A 12,246-nucleotide genomic window follows, 5' to 3' on the forward strand; every position below is an offset into this window, starting at 1 on the left:
TGCATTTTGCCATGATGCATAATTAGCTAAAAAATGACCTGCTTCAGTCAGAACAGAGGAGCCCTCATCTTCCCCCAGTGCAGGAGAGGGCACACTCTCACCATTCACCAGCCCCTGCCAGCAGCTGGGGATGTGCTGGTGCAACCACAGTTCATTGAGACAAGAAGAGCTTTTTGTCTCCAAACCCAGCTTAATGGCTTGGATTAAAACTGCCTTTCCCTTGGGAAGTGCAGGACATGGACAGTTGCTTTGTCCCTACTTCCTTATATCCTTATATCCTTTATTCTGGGCTTATCCACGCACACCCCAAGCATCCCTGTCCTCCCCAGCTTGCACCCCACCAGTGCAGGGCACATCCTCCTGGTCACAGCACAGAGGTGCTCTGTATCACTCCCCAAACCCATCCCAGCCTGGACTCAAACACATTTTCACAGACACCCGCCCATGTCTCTCCCCTCTTGCAGCCACAAGATCCCCAGTCACCATTTCTCACAAGGAGCCAAAGGCAGAAGATCTTCAGCAAGGTGAAACGCCAGTAATAATAAATATCTTCAAGGCTGTCCCTTTCCCAACTCCCCAGGCTGAGGAAGAACCAAGCACAGGCAGGGAGCAATCCCCTGCTGTGGGGCAGGCAGGTATGGAGGGGATGGAGGGACACGGGGACCAGCCTGAGGTGCCAGAAATGTGCGACAGGCACAGCTTGAAGGGAATGATCACTCTGCTTACCCTGACAGCACTCCCAGGACAAGGTTGAGGACAAAGAAGGATCCAATGATGATGAGGGGGATGAAGTACAGCCAGTTCCAGGTGGCTCCTAAGGCATCATTGGTCTGGAGGAGAAAGAAAAAAAACACGTGTGACATCACCTCCAACGCCAGCGACGGGGCAAAGGGAGGGCGTGTTAACTTCAGTGCTCCAGGCTGACCACACCAGGCTCCTCAGGGTGACCTGGCCATGCCTGCCAAGCCTTGGTGGGCATCCTTCCCCGCCACAAGAGCCCTGGCACCCCTCAGCACCCTGCCCCAGCCATACTCCCCAGTCTCCAGCCTTCATCAGGCAGGACTGCTCTCCTCTACCCCCTCCAAGCATCCCTGCAGAGACTGTAAGAGATGGGTATAGCTGGAGGTGCAGGGTTCTGGGGTGCTGAGGGTGAGGGGTCACCCTGAGCACGTTTTCCCCAGCAGTTTGGTTCAGGGCTCCCATGCACATCCACCAGGATGGGACAAAGCAGCCCCACGGCAGCAGGACCTGCTGAGCACAGATTTATAGGTGGCATCTAAAGGAGAGGCACCCAATGTTTCTCCGTTTATGCATGGTGGGAAACCTCCAAACAGGCATTTTGCTGCTGGCATCATCACTAACACCCTGCAGACACCCTCCCACCACAGGCACATCCCCCAAAGCCGCGGAGCTGAGACCAGACGGGAGCTCTGAGCGCAGGGCACAGCCCGACAGCTGCAAAGGCTCCCGAGGAGCCCTGCTCAATCCCTCCAGACATTAATTCACCAGAGGTTTTAATAAAGCAGTGCCCCTCTGTCCCTCCCAGGCCCCATTTGTCCTCCGGTGTCAGGCACGGTGCGCATGACGCCGGGCTGAGGGTGATGCGGCAGAACGTGACTGTCTGGGGGAGGTGGTATCAATCTTCTTGCAATGAAAGACTCTTTCTCTTTTCTCTCTCTTCCCCCCTCTCCCCGTGCTAATTAAGCCCTCATCTTCATCTGAGTCATTGGCACCACATCTCCTGGTCGGCCAGTGCAGGAGCTGAGGAAGGCTCTGCGGAGGGAGAAGCGCGGCTCCGAGGAGCAGAGAAAGTGAGCGCTGGAGCCTTCCTCCAGTGGGAACTTCAGCTGGCTGTCCCCATCACCCTGACACCCAAGGCAGGGAGGGTGACACCAGCACAGCCCAGCACAGCTATTGACCAGAGCACTGGGACAGGGGATGGGGGCAGCGATCTCAAGGCACGCAGCAGGCGTAAGGGCTCTGCAAGCAGCTGGAAGGGCTCACTGCTCTCCCCCTGTGGCACTAGGGAAACCACACATATCCTCTCAAGTTCCTGCTCTTTCAAGAGCCCCAGCTCACCTCCAGCCCCTTTCTTTAGGGCTTTCTTTAGAAGCAGGCACAGGGAGGAAAGAATAATGCACGGGAATTCCAGACAGCCCTCCAGAGACACCCAGGGCACCGCGCTCCGCTCTGGCAGCACCATCTCCCATGGCATCAGCCTTCAAGGCATCCTGCAACCCTCAGCCCAAGCTTGGCAGGGCTTCAGCTCCCTGCCAAGATGCCACTGGGTACCTGCCACTCATGTCAGGATTGCTTGCCTTCGAAACTGGCTCCTGCCCAAAAAACACAGGCTTTCCCCGAGGTCTTTGTCACGGGGAATACAAAACACAGGAGCTCCTTTCCTACAGAAGAACAAGGCATCTTCCCCCAGAACTGGGCTATCACCATCCCTTCTTTAGCCATCCCAGCAGGAGAGGGGGAGAAATAGGCATTTTTCCCAGAGTTATCAGTGCCCAGACCTCTTCCCTCTCCATTTTTCAGGCACTGGAGACCTGCAGCAGGGACAGCTGAGGCAGGGGCTTGGCAGGACTCTGGTGGTGTGGGCTGACTGTGATGCCAACCTCTGTGCATTTGAGTGCCTGGCTCCCCTGGGGGTGGAGACAAAGGGGGTTGGAGAGATTTTTAAGGGGATTTGGGAGGTCACAGCATCACTTGCACCCAGCAGCTGCAGGAAGGGCACTGCTAGGGGAGAGGAGGAGATGAGGAGCTGTGGCCATGGACCCCCATGCTCAAGGACACAGCACTGGCCACAGTGAGCTCAGGGATGGTCCCAACCACCCAGGCTGCCACCAGCAGCCCCAGGAGCATCACTGCCACCTCATGGGTGCCCTGGCTGGTGCCAGCTTTGCTGGCACCCCTCAGCCCCAACATGAAATCTCCCAGGGGACATCCCAGTGCTCCCTACAAACCCAGGAACTGGTGATGCCCAGTGGGGGTGCAGTGGCTCCACACCATCATCTGGTACTTGCTCAGCCACTCAGGCTGCCAAAAACTCACTATCCCCACTGGAAGCCTCCTCAAGCAGATGCTCCAATGGCTACTGTAATTTCCAGCCTACATTTATTTGTGGTCATTTTCTATACCACTCCATTCTTTTGCCAGCTCTGGCCTTTGGCTGAAATAGCTCTTTTCCTTCCTCTTTGCATCCTGATCTATTTCTAGACAGCAATCACAGCCACTTCTTGCTGGCCAAAGCAAGGTCCTTCCAGTTCTCTCTTGCCCAACTGGCTCTCCTGCCCTATTTTATCCAGGAGCCCCTTCCCTGCTCCAGCCCAGGCTCAGTTCATCCTTCCTGGACACAGGAGACCTGAGTGAGCAATTTGATGGGTCACACTCCATCCCTGCGTGATGCCACAGAGATTTCACCACCTCACCTGCATCCCACCATCCTCCCTCCTCCTTTATGCCACCCCTCCCTTGCAGCCACCTCGTGGCCACCCCGATGTCACCCGTTCACCCTCTCCTCCTCCACACCGCTGCTTCTCAGCCAACAAGAGCTGAGGTCCAAGGAGAGGTAGTTGCTGCTCCTCAACAAGTGCTTGGATTTCCATTTCTCACTGCATCCAACACCTCAAAGGCCTCCCAGCCCGGGATGGCAGCCTCTGTCCCTCCAGCTCTGGGATGCTGGAGGCAGGAAAGCCCAGGACACATCCCCAAGGACCCCATGGGTTGGTGACATCCCCTTTGTCCCCTCAACACCATCCCAGCACTGCTCACAGAGCCCCTCGTGGAGTGGTGTGTCTTGTTCAGACTCAGGTGTTTATTAGTTCTTATCCATGTCACAGTCTCACAAACCCTGAGGTCTACAGCACTTCACTCTCACAAACTAAAAATGGAGCCCTGTCTCTCTCTCTACAAGGCTTTTTAAGGATAAACTGTCCACTCTACAAGGCTTTTTAAGGATAAACTGTCCAATTAAGAAATGACACCTAAGTTATTTTTACTTTTCACCCCACAACCAACCACTGTGGCCCACAATGCGGACTTTTTTATCTAATTACACAAAACCACCCAAACCCATGGAGAAGAAGGTAAAGAAGAAGGACCAGCCTCCACCCTGAAACCTCCATCTTGCTTCATGTATATTACTATATTCTGTAACCTTAAACTCTGAGTTTTCCACCCTGTGGTATTACACACTTTTGTTCAAACTCCACATCTATCATTGCAGTTCTATCACTCAATTTTGGAAGCCTTCTCCACGGCCTCAGTGTTCTCTTGGGGGTCAGTGCCTATCAGCACAGAAAGTCTCAAATTCTCAGCAACCAGGGCACCAACACCTCCCCTTCCCCTCTTCCCCTCCCCATTCCCCCTCTCCCACAACAAACCCTTCCCTACAAGGAGCAGCCCTGGGACGTCTCCAGGCCCGAGATGCCAGGTTAGCCTGGCGTGACCTACCTTTGACAAACCCATGATTCACTCTCCTCCCTTGCCTCCCCAACCTGTTCTGAAATGGCATGAGATCGAGGTCATCCTCACAGTCCTATTCCTGCCTGCCTTACTTTTCCTCCCCTCCTCCCCCCGATTTTAAATATAGGCACCGCATTCGCTGTTCTCCAGTCAGATGGTGCCTCCCCCAACTCGATGGAGCTGTTAAAAATACTTGTTACCAGACCTGCCATTTCATGTGCCAGCTCCCTCTGAGCTCAGGGGGGAAGCCATCCCAAGCAGCCAGGCTGGTGGGCACGGTGCTCTGGCTGCTGGGCTCCCATGGTTTCCACGTTGGCCGTGCCCTCGTTGCTGGCATCCCGCCTTTTGCTGCTTTGTGTTGACCAAAAGCGGGGCTGAAACGTCCATCCGTGCCCAAATCTCTCCAGATGTCATTTCACTGGGCCTTGCTCCCACCTGCAGAGGTGGGGAACTGCTCATTGCTCCTCCAGGAGGTCTGGGTCAGCACAACTTCCCAGCTTTTTTGGCACCAAGGTGTCGTTGTCTGGATGGAGCAGCCTCTCTTCCCATTCCTCTGGGGCATCATTTGTACTTGATATCCCTCTGTGGTTCATCATCTTGGTTCCACTGTGCCTTCCCATAGGTTCTTTTTCCTCTTTGCTGAAGCTACCAGGAGGTGGTTGTTTGCAGAATTCAGGGTAGACACGGGAATTTTAATCCCTAAATTACGCCAACTCCTTTAATGTAGAAATTCCAGGTTCCTGCCTTGCTCCCTGCACAGCTGAGCAGGTCCCATCACTCACCCAAGCACTTTGGGACAGGCTTTTTATATTCCTTTGGGAAACAGAGGAGCTGCTTGGTGCCAAATCTTTGCTGCTTCTTCCCTTCCCTTTCAGAGGCCTCCTTCTCATTATGCCCCCCACCATCCCCCAAACCCTTCTGTGGCCACCAGACCAAGAACCACCACGCTCACATCTTGGCACGACCCCTCCTGCTGCCAGGAAAACCCTCTGAGCCTACAAATGACACCACCAAGGTGTGGGAGCAGGACCCTCCCGAGGGAAAGAGCCCCCAGCAGCTCCTGCTTCTCAACCCCTGAGCACAAGGTTATTTTTTTAGGCAGTTCTTGTGGTGTTTGTTTGGTTTTTTGGTGGGTTTTTTTTGGTTTTTCTCTATTTTCCCCCCCAAAGGGCAGGAAAAGGCGCGGGAAGCTGCAAAAGCAGGTCTCACTCGGGGGGCCAGAAATCTAAAGAAATCTAAATATATCCTCAAGTTGAATGCACAGCACAAGCTCACAGCCCACACGTCCCCTCCCTCGGGCTGTGGCGCATGGGAACCTTCAGGATTTCTTTGCTATAGGGGAAGGGAGGGGGGAAAACCTCAATAAACCCCTCAAACTCAGTCTCTCCTGGCTAAAAATAAACAGAGAGCAGGTTCAGTCTGTGCAGGGAGCCTTCATGGCCACTCCAGTGCTCACTAGGGAGCAGTTCCCTCGCTGGGGAGGGGAACTGTGGGCACCCAAAGCTTTCAGGGAGCAGGATTTCATTCACACAGAGGTTTGGGATGATGGCAAAAGCCATGGATCTCAAGGGCCTTTGCCCTGGGAGCTGTGTCTGCCTTCCCCAGCACTTCTTGGCTGCCTGCAGAACAGGATGGCAGGTGCAAAACCACCACCACAGCTGCCATGGTTTGTGCTCCAGATGGTTGGCTTGGCAAGTTCCAGTGGTCTTTGCCTGGTGGTGTCCCCCAGCATCACCCCCCCAGCCCCTGCCCTGCTCCTCCCTGCAAACCACAGCTGCATCCAGCTGAGAATCACACACAGGCCAGCAGCCCAGCAAGAGGGGGAGAAAATTAATTATAAAAATTACCTCTCAGCAGATTCCCTGGCCGAAGCAGCTCCCTGCAGACCCTGACACCCGCTGCTGCTCTCCCCAGCACAGTAACAGATCTCCTTGTTCCCTTTAATGGCAGTAATTGAATCTCCTGCATGCAGGGCCATGCTTCACTCCCTGCCTGGGATCCATCAGCGACCCTGGCGCTGGACAAGATCTGAATGGAAATGCTTTGCTCTCCCAAATCGGGTTAATGAGGAAATGGGGGCATTTCCTCTACATCCTGCCACAGCCAGGTGTCAGGGCGAGCAGCTCCTGTCCCACTGCCTCCCTCCAGCACTCGGCCCTGGGAAGCTCTGGGGTGCCAGGGACAGGCAGGAATCATGCCAGAGGAGGACACAAAGCTCAGCACAATCTTCTCTCTGAGTGTGTGCAGGGAGGGAGGGAGTGGGGAAACAGGGAAAGGACACGATGCGTTTCGTTCTTCTGTTTCCTAAATGGAATGCAAAAAAACGTGTTGCTAGAGGCATTACTAAAAATCAAGCGTTTTCAAAATATTTGATGAAGGCACCGAGACCAATTTTGGTGCTGTTCTCCTCCAGCCCACCAAGAAATTGCAGCCAGATGCCCCAGCATCGATGCACAAACCCAGCCCTCATGTGTGCCTCCTGCTCTGCCTCTCCCCACAGCCATCCCTCACTGTGATCCCTCCACTTTTGCTCCCAAACTTTCCCTTCCCCCCGTGCCCAGACCCCTCCTGCACCTTCCAGCACCCCCCTGACCACTGCTCAGGCTTTTTGGGCACCAAGGTGTCGTTGTCTTGATGGAGCAGCCTGTTTTCCCATTCCTCTGGGGCATCATTTGTTCTTGATATCCCTCTGTAGTTCATCATCTTGGCCCACTGTGCCTTCCCATAGGTTCTTTTTCCTCTTTGCTGAAGGCACCAGGAGGTGGTTGTTTGCAGAATTCAGGGTAGACACGGGAATTTTAATCCCCAAATTACGCCAACTCCTTTAATGTAGAAATTCCAGGTTCCTGCCTTGCTCCCTGCACAGCTGAGCAGGTCCCATCACTCACCCAAGCACTTTGGGACAGGCTTTTTATATTCCTTTGGGAAACGGAGGATGAACTTTTCCTGACAGAGCATTTGCAAAGCTCCACAGTTCTCTCCAGTGCAGACTGATCCAGCAGGGCCTGGCTTCCACAGCATCACCTCTGGGGCTGTTTCCTCATGGGCCCTGAATCCCTGCTTTGTTTTGGGCATGCTGTAAGCCCAGAGGGGCAGCTTGGGCCCCACAATATGATTTTTTCGTTGTTTTATGACATTCCTACCTGGAGGAACATCCCCAGCTTCAGCTATGCTGCTGAACCCTGCACAACCTCACTCACAGACCCCAACAGCCCCACAACCCAACCCTGGGGCACGGAAGCACATCCACCAAGAGGTCTGGAACCATCTTTTCAACACCTCACTGTCACATTCGTATTTTCTGAATAATCCCTCCGCCCAGGATTTGCTCCTGGGAAGCTGAGAAGCCTCAGAGAAAAAGGAAAACAATAATTATCTCATTGGCTTCTCCTGTGTTGTGCTCGTGTGGAATGTGGTTTGGAGATTGTTTATCCACAGGTCATTGTTTTATTGGTTTCATGTGAGTTGTTTTCACTCTTTGGCCAATCAGGGCCAAGCTGTGTCGGGACTCTGGAGAGAGTCACGAGTTTTCATTATTATCTTTTTAGCCTTCTGGAACTATCCTTTCTGTGTTCTTTAGTACAGTTTAGTACAGCATTCTTTAATATAATACAGTATAATAAAATAATAAATTAGCCTCCTGAGAACACGGAGTCAGATTCATCATCCCTCCCTGCCACAAATACAACACCTCACCAACACCAGCACCAAGCCTGCTAATGGAATTACTGGGCTTAACAGAGATGAGACCCCCTGCCACCCTTGATGATGTTCACTTGATGATCACTGCTGGGTGATGCCAGAGAGCCCTGGTACCCCCAGGAGCCCCCCTGAGCTCCCCCAGGGCGGGCAGGGAGCTTGTGATGGAACATGCCTGGAAGATGGGATCCAGCAGACACAGTTTGCTTCTTGCTGTGTCATTTCATTGCATACACACACACACACACACAGAGGGAACGAGGGGGAGAAAGGGAAAAGAAAAAAAAAGGCAGGAACATTTGGCAAGCTGGTGAGGGTCTGGCTTTGCTGAGTGTGGAGAAAGGAAGCGCTCTGTTTTCCCAAAGGGAGGAGAGGGGGCAGCAGGCTGGCTGCCACACACGGAGCCATTTGGGGCAGGACAGCTCATTTTGTGAGTTCGGAAGGGCTTGAACCTTTGGGGTGGGACCTGCACCCTCCTTTCTGAATCTGCTCCAGCCGCGCTTAAAGCAGCATTTCGGCGGAGGGAGGAGGGCAGGGCTGTGTCCCGCGGTGTCACCAGCACTGGGGACTCTGGGGCTGCCTCCGTCCCCGCAGCCCAGCGCATCCCTCCCGGCCGGGAATCGCTGCAGAGGCGCCGCGGGCTCTGCTCGCTGCCGAGCTGCTCCCAGCTCCGCCTGCTCATTCCATCTCCATCCCTCCCCGCCAGCATCTTCTGTGCGCGCCGCGTTTTAATGGCAAACACATAAGAAGGGACTCCTGTTCTCCTCGCAGGCTGGAGACCCTGGTGCCGTCCCAGAGCACAGAGGGCTAAAGAGCCAAGCGGTTTGCCTCTTTTTGCCACCCCTCCCTCCTCTCTCTCCTCCTTCTCCTCTTCCCAGCTCCTTGCTGGGAGCCACCGTTATGCATCACACTCCCAGCTTCCTGCTGTACCGAGCTCCTCCAGCTCATCCCTGCGGGGCCAGGGCTGGTTCTGGGACCCTTGCACCACCAGCAGAGCTCCCACAACCTTTGGGGCACGGCTGGCACTGCTGCAGCTCTTGCCCTGGTGTTGGGAAGGATGAAAGTTTGGCAGGAAAGTCTCACAGATATGTGTGCTTAGCAGAAAGATTTTTGAATATAAAATCTGAAGAAGGAATGGAGATGGAAGCAAGTTTTGATATAGAAGAAAAGAATTGCTGAGCCAGTCTTACTGGATAACCAAGGAGGCAAAGGGTGTGTTAGTTAGAAGGGGATTTTATGGCTTAGAGCAAAGGATAAACCCACCCCAAACAAGAAGATGTTTTAACCAAGCAGAAAGATGGCACAGGCAAACAAGTCAGCAAATGTTGCAAATGCTGCAGCAAAAAGGTCTCAGAAATTTCCACTGCAAGAAAACTGAAAAACAACTTCTGGCTTAAGCTGTAATGTACTGACTGTTAGTGATTGGAGAGCAGTGACATGAATATGGTAATGAGAGCAGTTATGATGGGCTATAGACAATAGTCAAGGCATAGATTGGTTCTACTGTATGAAGATGCTCAGCAAAGAAAAGTCTATAATGCATTGTAACAAAACCAAAGGGTCTCCAGGCCTGCCTGCAGCTGGAGCTGACAGCTGTGGGCACAGCTCTGTCACCCACCACCCTGGGCTGCTGTAAGGTCTTGGATGGAACAAACTGCATTTTGGAGAGCTGCCTGCAGTCCAGCATCCCTCATTTCAGCTCTTACACCCTGGGACCCCAAGAGACAGACAGCAGTGTCCAGAGGATCTGCAGCATGCTGCTCCTGGAAGTCCTGGGGCTCAGGGAGGTTTCCAAGCTCATCTCAGGTCTGAGCAAACCCACCAAAAAAAGGAAAATCCTCTCTGGTCAAGTCATTAATTTTGTTGCCTCTATGGAAAGCCAGGCACTGTCCTCACTCTCCAAAAGGTTGAGGAGGAACCCCCCAGAGCTGCACCATGCTCAGGTCTCACTCACACTGCTCACACAAAGGTGTTCCAGGGAGGGCAGGTGAGTGCTGAGCATCCCAAGGGACACCTGTGAAACCCCAGGAATCGATGCCAACATGCAATGAGCAATTTTGTACACACACACACACATGGGAAAACAACAGTTCTGCAGCAGATTCCTCCTCTGACCCCCTCCAAGGGTGACTGGGGCAAATGGGGATGGGGCAGGAAGCAGAGGAGCCAAGCCCTGCTCACCTCTCTGACCCATGTGCTCTGGCATGACCAGTGATATCAACACGCCTCCCTTCCCCAACATCCCAAATCAGGCTGGCTTGAGCAGCCCCTGTTTCGAAAAGGATGGATGTGCCTCTGCATTCCAAAGGCAGCCTCCAGCAGGAGCCCTTCAGTACTTTAATTGCAAGGAAAAACAGAGGACAAACATTTCAGCAGGGCCTCTTGACACAGGACAAGGGGTAGAGGTTTCAATCTGAAAAGGATTGATTTAAATTAGATATAAGGAAGAATTTAAATTCAGGGGTGGTGGAGTCCCCATCCCTGGGGGTGTTTAACAAAGCCTGGATGTGGCACTGGGTGCAGGGTTCAGTTGAGGTGTTGGTGCTGGGTTGAACTCGATGATCCTTAAGGTCTCTTCCAACCCAGTGATTCTGTGATTCTGTGAATTTCTTTTCAAGGAGGGTGATCACACACTGGCACAGGTTGCCCAGAGAGATGGTGGATGCCCCATCCCTGGAAGTGTTCCAGGCCAGGTGGGATGGAGTTCTGAGAAACCTGGACTAGGGGAAGGTGTCCCTGCCCATGGCAGAGGAGTTGGACTGGCTGATCTTTAAAAGGCCCCTTCCAACCCAAACCATTCTGTGATCCTGTGACCTCGAGTTTGGTGCTTCAACACAAAACCAGTCCGAGCCACCTGGTGCAAACCCAGCACGAAATGACTTCTACCCATTCTGAGATTCACCAAAACCCTGCTGCACCCCAGGCCTAGAGGAGATCCCAGACCCTGAGGGGGTCCTCCCCTCCTGGCCCCAGCACCTCCAGCATGCTGGGAGCCCGTGGGGGCTGAGTCACACATGCTGCAAGCCCCCGTCCCTGCAGCAGCTCCCGTTCCCCAGCGCGCTGCACGCGCAGCTCACGCTGGCACCCAACCCACGGCCCTGCAGCCTCCCGGCTCTCTGCTGCAGCTGCCCAGCTCTGCATGGGGCTGCAAGACCCAGACACACCTCTCCTGAGGCCGTGGGCACAGCTCTGCCCGCCACCGCTGCATTTTGGGAGGTGTTTTTGGAAGCCACTTGGAGTTTTTTCCCCCGGCAAACGCTCCCCTCCTGCTGCAGAGGCACCCAGAAGGCTCTCAGCACTCAGCCCTGGCATCTCCTAAGGCTTCCCATGCTGTTTGGTGAAATATGATTTTCTTCAAGCCTCTTGGAGATCTATTTGACACCCAAGATGGCTCAGCTACCTTAGAAGGCATAAAATCAGCAGGATGGTTTCTGTGGCATTGCTGGGAACAAAAAGGTTTTTATAAAAGGCAAAATAACAAAACTCTTCACAGAGCAAAACCAATCTACTGGGCCCCCTCCTGCTTCCCTGTGGTCCCAACCCCTCATGTGAGGAGAGGATGAGGAGTTCAGCCTGACAGGCAGATCCACACAGGGAAGGATTCAGAGCCTGTGAGCACTGCCAGCAGGGTTTGGGCTGGGAAAGCCTCTGAGAGCATCCAGCCCAACCATCAACCCAGCAGCAATCCCAGCAGGGTTTGGGCTGGGAAAGCCTCTGAGGTCATCCAGTCCAACCATCAATGCCAGCAGCAATCCCAGCAGGGTTTGGGCTGGGAAAGCCTCTGAGAGCATCTAGTCCAACCATCAACCCAGCAGAGCCAAGGCCACCACTCAACCATGAAATTGGAGCTGCCTTGAGACAGGTCCCAAAAGCTCTTGGAGGTCTATTTGACACCCAAGATGGCTCAGCTACCTTAGAAAGCATAAAATCAGCAGGATGGCTTCTGTGGGAGTGCTGGAAACAAAAATATTTTAATAAAAGGCAAAATAACAAACTCCTTACAGAGGAAAAGCGATTTAGGTGCAAGAGGGCTTTGCTGGTAGTAAAACACCTCACAGAAGCCATTAGTTTCTTTGT

General features: G+C 53.5%; 1 protein-coding gene across 1 annotated transcript in view; it reads right to left on the reverse strand.

The window, feature by feature from the left end:
• The window catches only part of CACNA1E (calcium voltage-gated channel subunit alpha1 E), a 99,648-nt gene that overhangs the window by 58,180 nt on the left and 29,222 nt on the right, over positions 1-12,246 (reverse strand). Inside the window, exon 7 of the mRNA XM_084210998.1 lies at positions 727-830. Coding sequence (XP_084067124.1) covers positions 727-830 — 104 coding nt within the window. The remainder of the gene's footprint in view (positions 1-726; positions 831-12,246) is intronic.

This window comes from Fringilla coelebs, assembly GCF_963513975.1.
Source record: "Fringilla coelebs genome assembly, chromosome: 9".
Taxonomy (NCBI): Eukaryota; Metazoa; Chordata; class Aves; order Passeriformes; family Fringillidae; genus Fringilla; species Fringilla coelebs.